Below are 16,422 nucleotides of genomic sequence, written 5' to 3' on the forward strand. Positions count from 1 at the left end.
TAATCAGTTCATGTTTGAGTCCAACATTTCAACCAAAAAGAAAATCCTCAGGGCATTCTAGAGATATCCTGCTCAAACGATTGGTACAGACAGACAACCTGAAAACATGATGCCTTGGCCGCTGACGGTCGTAGGCACGGAGGAATACAAAAAATGAATGGATTGCAATTATATACAGTTTTCTTATCTTATCGACCAATCAAAGCATTATACTACAAGTCACATTCACACACACATTCATGCATCACATCTTCACACACCATTCACACACTCTTACAGCCTTCAAGGACAATTTAGGATTCAGTATCTTCCCCAAGGACACTTCAGCATGATGACAGGAGGAGCCAAAGACTGACCCAATGACCTTCTGATAAGTGGTTGACCCGCTCTGCCTCCTGAGCCACAGTTACCTGAACCCATTTCTTCTGTCTGAACACAGCCTGAGTTACATAATCTCCCTGCGCTGGACATCAGTTTTCTCTGCTACACTGCATCGAACCAGGAGAATAATTGGCATACGTGATAAAGTGCAGTGAAACAGCTAATTGAAACCCTTTGCTTGAGCAGGACTGTGGTTTAACCTTGTAATAAAGCATGGATTTAGTGTGGCAACAAATGTAGAGAGTTAAGAAGGAAGGAAGAAACCGCAATGATATGAGGGGGTACAAAAACTTGCAGACAGAGAAGAAGCGACAGCGAGAGAGAATGACAACAAATGGATCACAGACGAGGGAAGAGGAAGTGGGATTGGTGGTACAGCTGGTGTTCGATGTCTTAAGAGAATAAGAGTCAAAAGTGCCAAGCCGTGGAGTTTGCTGCAGCATTCATCGAGTTCATGACCCCCTGCAGTTCATCTGGTCAGCACAGCTTTATTTAGACAGCACGGAAACCCATCATTACTGACTAGATACTCATAAAAGTTTGTTTCCCAACCCGGATTAGGCATCTTCAGTCGACAGCCAAACAAGCTGTAGCAGCCAATTCTTTCCCACATAAATATGCTGCTGAAAAACAGAGCCACATACAGTCCAACTTATCTCAAACACTTGACAGATCCAATTAAATTCTAAAGGAAACCTGGGATCTCTCTTTGTCTGGTCGGAAACGCTGCTGACTGAACGGACTTGGTGATAATACAGCTCCTCTGTGGTACCACACACTGAGCGAGATCTTGGCATTGTCAGCTGTGTTATTGAAATAAGGTGCATCTTCTTCCCTATAGAAAGCACACTGAGGATGTTTCTTTGGGGATTTCTCTTATCAAAAAAACATAACGATGTTGTTTAGATGTGGCCATGTGTTTCACAGCGGCTCTTTCCTCTTTTCTTTCCTGTCACAGAAGAATGAAAGGAAATGTTCTCCCAGGGAAACGCACGGTCTTGCTCAGAGAGCTTGTTACAGTACGAGCACATCCAGCTCTTTGTGTTTCAAGGAGAAAAGCTGCAAAAACGAAATTTTAATCAAAGCAGAATACTTGAATAGGACTGAAGTGGCTCATGATGACAATACATGTAAGCCTGAAATAAATCTATATTCTGCTCCTTAGCGCGGGGCACCCTGGACACAAACCATCTAGTAAGACCTATTAAAGGCCATTTCGTGATTTATTGTAATCAAATAGCCCTTGACTGCTGGGACGTACAGGTGTAAATGCACCAAAGAGGTGTTGAGGACTGATTGTGATCCAATCAAACCAACCACCTGTGATCCAATCAAACCAACCACCTGCAGAGGTGACTGCATTGAACACACAACAAGTGTAATCAACAGGTTAGAGTGGCCACACAGCCTGCGTGAGAGGCATCATGTTGATTCCTCCTTGCTACACTACATACATGCATTTCACCATAGTTTCAATGTGACATGTTTCATATAAGTACTTCAGTTCGATTTGTTCAAGCAGAACTGCATTTCTTTTGACAGAAGAACTAACAGATTCATCATGAAGGCAAACTTTAGAATAATCTCTTTTTTATTATCTATGTTATATCAAATCATATATAAATAACACATATTAGCCACTGTGACCAAAGTGTTCATTAAAGGGTATTTACAGTATACATGAGTAAAAATTCGAACGATACTGGGCTTTAGAAATCTGAAATACAGAAAACTGGGCCGAGCTGCACAGTCACCTCCTCCTCACACACACACACAGTCACATACGTAAACGTGTGCACCTTGGTCCCCCAGACAGTGCTATTGAAGTCTTTAATCAAGACTAATGTGGAATGTCCTATACGCCCACCATTAATCATTTGAAGCTATAGCCTACTGTGCCATTGATCAATGCTATACATCAAAGCATTCGCTGCTAGCACACGTCTGCACGTCTGCCCAGCTCTGTTTGCACAGAACAACCAGTAAAGCCTTAAATATTGCAAGTGACACGGCCATACCACTAGTAAAAAGAAAACATATAGTCCTGAAAAAATATTTGTTCCATTTCGACCATGTTAAGATGTTAAGTGGGAACTGGAATTTGGAAAAAGTAGTAAATATACATAAATGCAAAAAGAGGCTGATCTAAGTAACTTTCCATTGAGCTGCTTGAACTGGTGGTGAAACCTAGAAGTGACAAAATGTCTGTGGAATACAAAAGCCCTTCACTCACTGTGTACACTATATTATTTTCATTCAGACAGTTTGATCACATTGGATGGAAAGGACAGAGAAGAAGTGGCCTCTGCCAGCCGGGGAAATCAAATTCAGCCCAAGCAAACAGACTCTCTTACGTGGACACATTATTCAAACTGTGAATATATTCACATTTTGTGTACTGTATGTTACCTATGGGATCATTCCCCTCACACATACACGCACCGACAGTGGACCCCTGCAGATTTCTCTCCTCTGGCTGATCTGTACTTGTCCTGCTGGAGCCAAGTTTTTCCCTGGGACAGGGCCAAGCAGCTAACAAACAGCAGCTTATTAATTGGATCTGGAAGCGTATTTATAGGTGAGGACCAAGATCATTTCACATTGGAACAGGTGTGTTCTGCAGCGGGGCCAAATGTGCCAACTACACCAGGTCAGCAGATTTAAGCGGGGGAAAAAAAGGATGAGCCTTCTCAGAAAAACCTGCCAAAGCACAAAGAGGCACCGCTGACTGAGCGCTTGAGTTCAGATCTATTCACTTTAACAACCACAACATTTAATCATTAATTCAGCATTTTTTTACTCTTACACTTCGATATAATCACCACATTTCTCTCAAAGAAAGTGAAATAACTTCCAAACTGTGTATGTTGACTAATACATACAAACATTAGAAGCTTATTTGAAAATTACATGTGTTTGCGACAGAATTAATTTAATGTTAAGAAACTTCAACCTCTGGACGATATTGAAGGACTTTGAGGATCTGAAAACTGCTTGGCTCCTTGAACCATCACAATGACTGGAGGTATTTCTGCAGCTGAAGAGGAGCTGCACGAGAATCAGTGTGAACATCCCCACAGAGTTCCATTAAGACACAGACTTATTCCTAATGTGCAGCCCTGCGGCATTAAACATGGAGAGTGGCATGAAAAATAAGAATGCGCTATGAGGAATATTCAATGAAGTGAGGGTAGACGGGTTAAAATAAAAAAAATACATTTGCGTCCCACACCTAAGTGTTGCCAGATATAAAGTATTACTGTAAAATATTCAGAGAAATCTCTACGTCTTTCCAAACAGAATGGATGCAGTCTCGACAGAACAAGCACACACACACACACAAAGGTCAGAGACCACCTGTTCCGAGCTGCCTCAACTGGTGGAGCAATATCAGAGGACACATCTGGCCTGACAGGGAACAAGCCGGATGGGAATGGCAGCATGCTCCTGCGCCTCCAGCTGGTGACGGATGACTCACAGCTGATGCTGAGGGTCATTAGAGGTCACACAGAGAATAGGGAATGGAGGGGTCAGTGTTTAGCGAGTTATTTGTCCCTCTGCTTAAAAAGATAGTTTGTTGAAATAGCCTCGTTAAATCTTATTAATAGTGGTTTCAGATTTGTAATATTTCCGAGTTGGTTTTTAGGTGTTAGATGCAAAGAGAGAATTAATATTAATCCATTTGTCCTTCCCTCCGTCCCCTATACCAGTCGTCCTTTAAGGGCGATGGGGAGCTGGAGCAAATCCCAACCATCATTGAGCAAGAGGCAGTGTACACCTTCGACAGGCCGTGTCCAGTGTCAACATACAAAGAAAAACAGCCATGCTCACCTAAGGACAATTTAAAGTGTCCAGCTCACCTAACCTGCATGTCTGTGGACTGTGGGAGGAAGCTGGAGTATCCACAGGAAACCCACACAGACACTGGCAGCACATGCAAACGAGGACGAACATATGAATCATCATAGTTTCATCTCTGACAGTAGTTTGTGTATGTTCAAACTCCCTCTGAGCGTCTGCAGTTTGAAAATCTCAGCAGCCTGATTAGTCTATGTTAAAGAGTTATCAGTGATGGTGGTCTATATCCACAGTGTCTTCACACTGCATAAGAACAACTGTAGACACATGAACTGAGTCAGTGATACCAAGCTGTGGAAATATTCCCACCAGGGAAACATACACCTGACATTTTACAGGAAAAAGACACGTGTCAGCTCAATATGTGTCGAGCTATTACTTTTATACCTAACATTAGATCTTGCTGCGGGCAGCCTCAAACTTATGGTGCACTTGAATTCAAAGTGTTGCCTCCAGATGCTGCCATCTTCATCGGATATAGTTTGCATGTAGCTTCATTCATATTATCAGGTTCCCTTTTAGCAGCGAGGTTAATCCAAAACATCCCCCATCCAACTCTCCTCTCTACTATTATGTGACACTTTTAGTTTACAATTCATCATCCCACTAGTATTTTATAAATTGGGAGTCATTTGATGAACATTGGCACCAACGCTGATACGTGACAAAGGGGTTTACTACCATGCCGTCCCTGGTCAGCGACACCATCGTTCTTGTGATTGTAAAGTTCCCCTCATGTAACCCGGACTTTACAGCGGCTTTCCTCTGGCTTTACAGCGATCTTCACGAAACAGTTTGTGCATCTACATGTTTATGAACTCCACATGACACCCACCCCTCGTTTCACAGTTCACTGTGTTATTTTCCGCAGTCTGGAGGGGAGAGGAGTGATGAGAGGAGAGAGAGCGAAAGGAGGGGAGGACAAGCATGTCCTCAGAGCTCTCTTCTGCCTTATTCTTTATCAGCTTTCATCTCTCGGCCCTTCAGAGAGACTGAACCATAAAACAGTCCAATCACTAGGGGACATATTATTTTCTCCCTCCTTGAATACACTATATCATAGCCCATACCCATACAACTTCTCCTCCTCTTTCATATATAACTCCAGCCAGCCATAGCTGAGCGCTTGGGTTTATCTGTTGGCTGCGTGTGATTACCATAATAAATATCTCGTTTCCTTCGTCATGGTGCACGTGATGAGTGTGAGGAGAGAATGAAAATGGATCAGGGGAGAACTCACTCGTTTTTCTCCAGAAACAGGATCAGCTGTTCACCTTCCGCACGTACCAGCAGCTGAAGTGACGCAGGAAAACTCTGAAACACAAAAAGATGAGAGGAGCGTTGAGGTGGTGCCCGGATCTCACCCATCCTGCCTGTATGGATCAGCATGTGTGTCATGCTTCACCACACACACACCCACACTGGCTGTGCACAAGGCAGGATGCGGCAAGGCACAATGGTGTTAGAGGAACAGGAAGAAAGCTTCCACATCCTGCACTTCCCAAGTCTGTATGACGCAAAAGTAGGAACATTGAACTAGTTTCAAAACTTCACCAACCAACCACTCGAGAGATTTTCATGAAATTAAATAAAATGTTCAATATTATATAGAGAATTTTGAGTTTCCTAACCATTATGCATTGTGAACAGATTCATTAGCTACTACACGAGTTGTTACTGTAGTATTAAACCTCAAATGCTTTTTGATGTTACCACAAAAAACTTGGGTGTCGCAAACACAGCCGGGACGAAAGATCACGATTTTAAATACCACTTTTTGTTACAAGGAATTGTTACAATACACAAACCTTTCAGCCAAAATAAAGGAAATCTGGATATAAAAATCATATTGGAGCGCAGGAACAATAGTGACACTGTGTCACTGATTCATGGCCTCAAGAGGGTTATGAAGGTGATGCAGGAGACTTTTGTTGTCAAGTTTTGAGACATTCCAAAGATTTAAACCTAAATCAAATCTCAAAACGGCCATCCCCTTGGAATTGCTTTAAGATGACTTTTCAGGAAAGAGTCATCCGAGTGAAGCGGCGCCTTTGCAGCGGATTCATGTATCGTAGCCAGCAGACCGAAAGAATTTGTCAGAGGTGCACAGTGACGAATTTATGTATCATCACTTGATATTTCAGACATACTGTGTTCTTCTCCCACTGACATTTTCTTATGTCTGCTGACCGATGCCCTCAGGCCAACGCTTCTTCATGGCAGACGGCCTGCGGCTTCATCGGAGTGTCTGCGTTTGTGGCTGCGTGTACGTGTGTGTGTGTGGAGAGCTGATGTCATATCACAGGTCCAGCAAAGACTGTAAGTAATGACTCTGCAGGGCTTTATGACTCCTTGATAACCTTCCATTGGCACGAGCAGCAGCTAAATAAATCTGTTATCCAGGGGAGGTTTAAGTCAATGCAGTCTCTGATAAGACAATCACCGGCTGCCCTGGCGGTCAGTTTAATTAGGGAGGGGTCGTTTTATAGATAGCCCACCGTCAAACCTCTGTATCCTCTCAGCTAAGACGCCTTGTGTCAGCAGTGTATGATGGATAAACATGTCCGATGTACGTGAAATAATGAGCTGCATAATTAACTCCATAAAACTACAACTTTAATTTCCCTCATGCATATGTGACATGTTTGTCATCAACACTTAATGTAATTAACACCACTGCCCTTCCCTTACTGACCGAATGACTTTGAGAAAGGAGCTTACGGCTGGGATAAAAAAAAGAAAAGGAAAAAACCCTCTCAGATGGTGTTTTCCCTGCATGAGGAAAAAAACTGGTTGATTTCTCATGAGGTTTTACAACACCTACACATTTCCCTTCTCTGGAAAAGCTTCCTTAAGTTGTGGTGGGGGATGCCAAGTTTCAAACATGCTCTTTTCCAGCTGTGGTTAGTGGGAGAGTCTGGATTTCCCCGTCTGAGAACACAAGTAGGAAGCCCAGGGAAGGGCGGATTTGACTGTACATGCTGCACATACATAATATTAAATTCACCATATAACTCATAGTGATATAATATATATCTTATGGTTCCCAAAGTTTTCAGCCCACAACTTTCAAAATAGCAGTGGCAAAGACTTGTGACACACATTTTCCCAAAGAATATTGATTTGAACAAGTTGACAAAACAATGCATTTGTTTCTTGTGGTGCTGTAAATTTACTTTCTGCAAAAACACCTCAGGAGTCGCAAGGAGATAAAGACAATCACAAGACTGGTGATTATTTGCATAGTTTTATTTTTAATTAAATAGTATGATTTAGCTTTTGGCAGGGGCGGATCCAGGGGCAGGGCAAGGGGTCATTGGTCGGAGCTGAAATCTGATTGGCTTCTAAAGTGCTCCTCTTCTATCAGTAGTCTTAAAAAAAGTCACTTAACTAGGGGTTGTGACTCGTGGGGTTTCGAGAATCACTGTCTTACAGCACAGGAAAGAAAGGACACAATCTAAATGCTCCTGACTCTTTCACTATCACGTTGGTATAACTAGTTCTGACTTGTGTATCTGTTGAAAAGGCTGAGGAGTTTTCAGGAATAATTTCACAGTATGCATCACCCACGGGGCAGAATCTCATTCAACACACAACAGTGGACAGGCTCAGAACAAAGGAGAGGGAGCGAGGCCACAACAGAGAGGAGAAATAGAGCTGAGGAATGGAAAGTCCCGACTAAAGGAAAATCCAGCAATGGGAGAAGCAGGCAACATGGGAGGAAATCATACACTGTGGTTATGTCAAACTAAGAGTCAGACATCTGTACTTGGCTGAGGCAGCAATTGCCAATAAGCTAGTAGTGCTGCTGAGTGACCTTGTGAGTATTTACCCCGGGTGTAAGCTGGCTGAGAGGTCTGCGCTCCTTCCCCTTCAGCAGCAGCGGTACGGTGGTCCCACGGCGTTCCTGTTTGTTTGCCTCCCCTCCCTGCTCGGCCTTGTCTGGACTACCTGTCAGAGGATCATCAGCACAGATTAATTTGACACGAACGACGAAATCCAACAACACACACACACACACACAATTCACAGATTCATTGGATTTTGTTAAAATAGCCTGAAAACAAAGACGTCAGCAATATGGGTCAAAACAGTTCTGTAATGTCCTCAATAATTCAAGCGCTACAATAATGTTTCATACAGAGAAAAAAATCATGCAACAAAGACAGGGGAGCTTCAGAAACACGACACAGCACTATTAAAGATTGTGCACTGTGCTGCTGAGGAAGGGTAAAAGCTCACTCTAGTTCCTGCGAGGAGACGTGCTATCCCCCAAAGGGCTCCTGCAATAGGACCACAGCCACAGACACAGCATCAATAATAGATGCGCTCACCAAGTTTATAAGGAACTTTATGATATGTCCAGACAGGAATGGAGTTTTAAAAAAAAAAACACAACAACCGGCGCTATGAAAATGTCTTTTCCATTCCCGCATTCTTGCTTCTATCTTTGCCTCTTTTGTTTCGTGTATTGTAGGTCAGACGGGGCCATCGCAGTCTGCTGCTTTCCTTTGTTTCCTTCTCCTTTCCTCTTTTAAACCCTGATCATTTTACTGCTCTTTTAATCTCTTACTGAAGTCAAATTAAAATCTATTACCATGCAGGCTGCACTAACATCAAACACAAAGGAGAGAGCTGACATTTGAGCAGTTGAAATATGGCTCAGTTTTCTTGTAATTTGGTAAATTGGCAAATCTGGCACTTTGGAAAATTGTCAGTCCAGTGTCAGTGCTGCTAAAGTGACTGTGTCATGGCACAAATTAATAAAACCACTTTCAGTCAAGCTGCACCAATGTGCACTCACTCAAAAATATCAGTTCCCTAAATATACCAGATTTTTTTAATCAAGAGCCAAGAGTTTTCCTGTAAAATCTGAGAAAATGTCCAAAACAATTGCTGTAAACAAAGTGATAAAAAATTCCTGGATCCGTAATTAACTTTTATGGGTTCTTCTTTATGGGTTATTTCTTGGCCTTTGTCAGATCCTTCCAACAAGTTTCGTGAAAATCTGTGCAACCCTGCTGAAAAACAACCAACCCAACACACAAAAACATAACCCTCTTTTGTGGAGGTGATAACTGCATTGGATTAAATACCAGGGATAACAAATGAAAAAGTGCTCATAGCTAAATTGGGTAAAAAGCATGTTTTCCTTTCAAAATTAATGTATGTACCATTTCGAAATTATTCCAAGCATCTGTTTTTACATAATGTTCCGTAAAAATAAAAATAAAAAATAAAGTTTTTATATTATTGCATATCAAACCACATATACGGGGGAAACAGTTGTATCGGTCGGTCTCTAGCTTCAAGCAGAATGTGGGAATTGCCGCCACAACTCCCTCTGCGCCCTCAGTGTCTCTCTCAGTGCTTCTCCCAACACACAGCTGAGGCTGTCCCCACTCCCACGGTCCTACTCAGCATGTCTGTACTGTAGCATGCCCAGCAGGCATCCTGTGAAGCCCAATAACTGTTACACACGGAGAGGAGCAGTGGAGATGGAGCGCACGGGAAGTGTACGAGGGGAGAGGTTGTTTAAGGTTTCCACACTCCTGCTATCACCAGAGGACAACACAGAGTGGTCGAGCCGCTGTTTGCTTTGCATCTCCAGACTGGGCCTGTTCCCTAATCCCCTGAGACTCGCACGTAGAGCATCAGTGTCTGCATGTGTGCATGTGTCATCATGCAGGGTAAAATGAGAGTTCAGTGGTAAACTGAGCTGCAGCACCACACTGTTACTACACATTTTGTTTACCCTTCTTTCTGGCCAGAGATGTCTTCATTTTTTAAGCGCTCTGATGTTTCCTTTCTTTGAAGATGAAATCCAGCCACGACTCCAGCGCCGCCACCACAACCACTGCATTTCTAACAACTTCAAACAGCCTGTGACGGCAGTTTGCCCCGTGCTCTCAGCGTGGCCCAGACTCTCCATTTATCCACAGTGCATAATAAACTAACAAGGGCATAAAAGGGACCTCCTACATTTAATGGGGTATTTGAACATGTGCCGTCGGTGGTTTGTTGGTTTTAGTGGTGCATGAAAACCGCGTTAGACAGACGGAGCAGCATGACTGAGACCACAGGCTGAGGCTAAAGTGCCATTAAATAGGAGCCGTAAAAAGAAAAGTGAGGCAGACATCTTGTTAATAAAAGACTTCTGCACTTCCAATGGTGTCCTTCGCACTTCATTTAGATCTCCCAGATACTGAATGAGCTCGGGCTAATTAAACGAAACCGATTCAGGGAGGAGACTGTGCCTGACAAACAAACTCGCTCAAAAGACATGTCCTCCAAACCACATCTGAAGGAAAACGCTGTTTATCGCTGCTCTGAAAAGCCACAGTTGTTTGTTCACATGGAAAGCAATGAAAAAAAGTGTGACGGTAAAAAAATTGGAGAGCAAAGTTCAAATTCTGCATAATTTCTCATCTCTGGCATGAAGTGGGTAAACTTGTTATAAGTCTGGACATTTCCCTTAAATTTTCCACAGAGGCTTTAAGTGAGAACACAAATGTCTGAGTCAACTTAGAAAGACGAGATTCCAGAGCTTTTTTAAGAAAGGATTAATGTGGATGTGTTGCATCATGTCCTGCCTCCTACCCAGACACCACCGCTCACCTGAATGCTACAGACATTTTCCTGTTGCTGTGAAAGTCTCTAACTCGGTCACTCTCCTGCTGCATTCTTCGTATGTGAAAGCCCAACAAATGTCTGGACCCGATGGTGCGTATTGGGATGGAGTCTGAAAGGTTCCGCTAAATATTGTTGGAGCAGCGCCCTCCCGGCCTCAATCATTTAACAATCCGACAAACATTTTTGTTTGAAGCATACTGACCCCTTTAGTGTGTAAATCAAGTGTGTTTGTGCCTCAGTATAACTTGGACAGAGATTAAAGTTTTTGAGCAACATCTGTCATTGCTCCCCTAAAAACCCAGTCAGTGCTGTACCCTGAAAAGAGGCATTGCCTTCAAACAGCAAAGACGTATGACGTTCATGGTCATTCTCGTGGGCTTCCTCCTCTTTGGGAGTCTTTGAAATTCAAACTAAAACTGGGTTAATGCCATTTGTTTTCTGTAGAGTATCTTGATTGCTAAGCCAACCACAGTTGTATCCCCATATTGGACACAAGGGAGCATCGGCTGCGGGTCGTAAAAAAAAAAGTTCTACTTGGCAGCCGAAGACATCTTTCCCCACAGTCTCTCTTAAAATAGCCTCACAAACCCGCTCTCTTTTAAAGCCTTCTCAAATTTTGAAGATCTGACATCGGGGATTTTTTTTCTTCCTGCCATTTTTGCATTCCATCCCTAGCGTGAGCTCTACTGCTAATTAACCGGTTGGTAATGTGAATTCAAACAGGACCTAAGGTCCACTTTGCTCAGCAGGGAAATGACACAACACTATAAACAAACACAATGAGCTAAAATTACTTCTGTCAAACGGAGGGGACTGTTGAACTCAGGTCAAATATCGACCTCATTATGTATAGAGTATGTTACCTGCTGCACCGCAGTGATTTCCTGAGGACTTTCACATTTATTTGCATATTTTTTTATAGGAGAAGGTTGAACATACAGTGAACATGTTGTGATTAAAGCGAGGGAACTGTGTGCATGTTGTAAGATGCATTTGTGCAGCGTCATTTGCATTTCTCTTAGCCTGTAGTAGAAACAGAATATGCTGCTTTGCATTCACACATAATACTGTGTCTGTTCAATCAGCAACGCAACCACTGAGTCCCTCTCTTAAGATGCACCAGAGTAAAGGATGTAAGCAAGGTTAAAGCAGGCAGATGAAGGACGTGCTAATCCATAGGCAACAAGACAGTTAACCTGACGGTAATGAAACCTCCTGCAATATGAATAGAATCAAATAACATTTGCATATAAACGATGTACAACATAATGTATAGTTCATGGAAAAGAAAAAGGATTGTTGATGTCGACATGTTGATGTCGATATGTTAATGGGGACAGCTGCGTCTAACTTAGTCAGTGTTTACTGAACCTTTACTCGAAGTCGGCTCCAAACTAATTGACCCCATATCAGGGAAGTCATCAGTGTTTCTCCCCACCACCACTCTTCGAATGGTTGAAGAGTAGGCACAATTTCAGTTGTCAAAGATTTTCTTTGGAGAAGAATAAAAACATTATCTTCAATTTAGTATAAAAGTTGCCTCTTGACATTAGAAATAAAATAATAATCTAATCACAAAATGCTACTAAATGTCACATTTCTTGTTAAAGTCTGTTTCAAGAATGAACTTTAAAACACAACTTTTAGACCAATATGAAAAAGTCCAGGAAGTGCTCACAAAATATTTAACTCTATTGTTCCATGACAACTGGGAAAACTCCATCTGCTTGTGAATTTTAGAGGATTTGATCGAAAGCTCCAGAAAAGCTGCTAAATAGATCAAATGTTCAGATTACTTTGTCAATATTAGTTTCACTTTCAAATTAGCTAAGTAAAATGCTATTAACTGAAGTCGATGATGATTTTCTCAATTAGGTGACGAATCATTGGCCTATTAAATAAAAAGAAAGAAGCAGTTTCCTGAAGACCAAGCTGATGCCTTTAAAATGCAAATTTTTGTAATTGTATTGACTTTTCACTCATCGAGGAGTAAAACAAAAACTGAAAATATTCACATTTGAGAAGCAGGAGCAGCAGAGTTTTTGACACTTTGGCAAAAAAATATATAAATAAACAGACTAAAAGAGTATTCTATTATCAAGATGGGAGCAGAATCAATTTCTGAAAAGCAGCCAAAAGAAGGAGACAACAGGTGAAATAGTTGAAGATGTTTTATGGTGTTGATGCTTTCTGAATATTAAAGCCTAACACTGTCCAATACCTGTATTAAACATTGTCAAAGTCAGATGTTTCATGCTGCAAGCAGCCAGATGACCTCGAAGACCAGACTCGCTCTTAACCACACAGGTCTGGTCTCAACAGCTTTCAACTGAGGTCAAATGTAAATACAGGGAAACCCAACGGGGCCCTGGAGACGTGACTTTTCAGTTTCTCATCACGGAGAACAGACCTTTATTAACAGCGGATCAGACGATAAAATCCTGATTATGGATTCGGTAATGGTGGAGATTAATGTTCAATACCTGCTCTGCTGCTGCATACGTATAGCCCCCCCCACACAGCCTCTAATCAAATCCCTAAGATGTATCTGCGGACGCCCTCAAAAGATGAATCTCTGCCAAAAGTGATTTACTGAAAAAGCTAAGAAATCCAAGATGAAGGACGAATGTCTTTTTAAAAATGCTGACAAGCATCACACAGCGGAGGGGAGTCCAACTGTTGCAGCCGGATTTGATTTGCAATCTGGATATAACCCAGAACCATTTGTGGGAGTGCCTATTATACTGATCGTACATATTGATCACAAAAAGACAAGGTATTGATCCAAGCTCTAGGTGTATGACACCACTGCATAGATGAGAAATAGGTGTTGTTATCATTGTGGACAGGTTTGCTCTTTCATGTATATGCTTGTTAGATTTACTGAACTTATCAAAGACACAAGATATACAAGATAGGGGAAACTTCTGCATTGTTTTCTACTTGTGTAAAATCTTTACTGAAATTTCTGTTGAGAAAGGCTTCAAGAGAGGTTTTGATTCACCTATTACACATTTAAACGAACAAAAATTTAACATTACAAATACAAAGTTTTTCAAAAGTCTTTGTTTATTTTCGGGTTATTGATTGTTTAACATTCTAAGATGTTCATATATTTATGGCAAGGCTTTTAAAATTACAAAAGTCCTTAAGGAATAGTTCAACATTTTGTAATATAAACTTCCTTCGACTTGGAATAGAAGGTTTAAACCACTGTCAATGTCTGTCTGTAAAATATAAAGTGTCAAGTAAATTCTGTGCTGTCATATTCGTCCTTTTGTATGTGTAAGAACAAAAGCTAATATTTGGCTAATTTGAGCTTTCGAAATGAAATTGAAAGCCATTATTATCTGAGAAAAGGGTCTTTGGTACTTGGTATATCAACAACAATATCTAATATTCCATTTAGTACATTTGAGACATAGGTGAACCTAGTCGTGATGAAAAGAGCAGGGTTTTCTACACCTGACACATAGTCCCTGGGGGTTGCACATGAGACAACCATCTGAGAAAGAGAAGAATTTGAAGAAACGAAGTACAAAAGGAGTGCTTTGATCCAGTGAAGATCTTAGTGACTTTGGTGTTTTCATAGTTCAGATGCCCCAGGTTCCAAATGCTCTCACCTAAGAAATCAGAGGATTAAAGATGCTTAAAGGTTTTCATCTTTTAGGTCCAAGCGGAAAAAAGGAGCTCAGCAAACACCTTATTAGAGTTTTCTGTACACATCCAATTACTGATTCTGTATGAAAACCCCAGGGACCCACAAAGAGCAGTGGATGATCCATTCAGAAACACACCCTGATCCTGCACATTTGAAAAAGACAGTGGAAAAAATAACAACATACACTAAGAGGTTTCTCCATTAGAACTTGGTTGCCTCCGCTGAGGAGGTGATGTTTTCAGCTCTGTCCCTTTGTCTTTATTTGTAAGCAAGATCACGCAAAAACTACTGGACGCATTTCCACCAAACTTGGTGGGAAGAATCCATGAAATGTTGGTGCAGATCCAGATCAGGGAGCAAAACCAGGATGTTTTTTCATCACTTTCTTTGACATTTCAAGATAGGATGTATTTTTTTTGTGTGTGTTTTTTAAAATTATTTTCACTGATTTCCCAAATTATAAATCATTGGTCTCGATGGAAGAAACATAATTATATTCAGATAACTGACATCTATGAATGTGTGAAATTTTAGTTTGGCCTTGGTGAAGTTCTACTGAGGATTCTAGTTAAAGATATGGAATAGTTTCCTCACTGCTAGGAGACAATAATAGCCACTTATAGCTCGAGCTATTTCATGCCCTTTTTTAATTCACTAGCCTATTGGGCTCTGTATTTCTCTACAGTACAGCAGAACAGTGGAATAATCTGCCCACAAATTGGAAATTGAGTGTGACACAGAGCATATTTTAAGTGCCCTTAAAGAAAAGTTCCACTGGGACCAAGAAAAGACTGAATGTTGACACCACTACCCCACGACCTGCTATTCATTAGCCACTTAAATGCTGCTGGTATTGTCTTGGCTTGCTCTCTTCTTATTGTTCAGTTCTTTATCCTGTGTTAATGACTATAAGACATGATTTTGTTTTTAATGTCTGTGATTTTTAAATACAGTATTGTATGGGTTTTTAATGATCTAAAACATGCACTCATTCATTCAGTCGTGCTTCACCTACATTGTTCCCTTAGTAACAAAGAGCCTGTAACATAGAGAATGGCGAATGAGGCCGCTCTGAATTCCAGTACAGCTCATCTCAACAGAGCCGTTCCTGGAAGTCAGAATGGCATGGAACTTCTCCTGCAACATCAAATCAGCAGCACGACCGCCACCGGCTGTGTTGAATTTTATTTCATTAGCAAGAAGTGTGAGTCACCCAGACAAAGAAAAATACATCACAATTATCTTTATGAGTGTATACAGTGTAACAGTTAGACTGGGTCTGAGCCTGGGGTTCCCTTTCATAACAAGCGCGTTCCTCCAGCACATCAAACACACTAGTTTACAATTACTCACGTTCAAAGTCTCCTGATGAATCCTTTGATTCATTCATTCTGCTGCTGACATAGTGTAGTTCATCTCGAATACGATGTTCTTGCAAAAGTGAAGATATTAAAAGCAACTTTAAAGAAGAGACTCCTTCAGCTGATAAAATATTTCAAATAATAAATCATCCCGTGAAACATGTACAAGTGTCTTTTCTCTGCAGAGAGTAAATGTATATTTCATTCCAGCGTTTCATCTTGAGCGGCATAATGAACTGGCTCGCATGGCAACATGGTCTCATGTTGTTCGTGTTCGTGTTCTGTGGCAATGAGATGGAAATTACAGTATGTTCACTGACAAGACACTGGCCAGAGCTGTAATTTTCAGGCACTTCAATGTTCAAAGGCAAAGTTTGAAAGGCCTCTTCACTAATGATATTACATTTTATGGAGACTGATTAAGACACAGAATCAGAAGGGATTCTATGAAATTCTTCTTCTCCTTGACTCAATGAATAGCCTTTTTTCGGCTTTCAGTTTTTGCCTTATTTTTTTTTTTTCAAGATT

General features: G+C 41.3%; 1 protein-coding gene across 2 annotated transcripts in view; it reads right to left on the minus strand.

Annotated features, from left to right (window-relative positions):
• Positions 1–16,422, minus strand: part of adam12 (ADAM metallopeptidase domain 12) — an 80,934-nt gene that overhangs the window by 54,418 nt on the left and 10,094 nt on the right. For both annotated transcript variants that reach the window (XM_034608884.1, XM_034608885.1), the window contains exons 2-3: positions 8,072–8,190; positions 5,480–5,553 (exon numbers count right to left, since the gene is read on the minus strand). In XM_034608884.1, the coding sequence (XP_034464775.1) occupies positions 5,480–5,553; positions 8,072–8,190 (193 nt within the window). The remainder of the gene's footprint in view (positions 1–5,479; positions 5,554–8,071; positions 8,191–16,422) is intronic.

The sequence above is a fragment of the Hippoglossus hippoglossus genome, chromosome 15, assembly GCF_009819705.1.
Source record: "Hippoglossus hippoglossus isolate fHipHip1 chromosome 15, fHipHip1.pri, whole genome shotgun sequence".
Taxonomy (NCBI): Eukaryota; Metazoa; Chordata; class Actinopteri; order Pleuronectiformes; family Pleuronectidae; genus Hippoglossus; species Hippoglossus hippoglossus.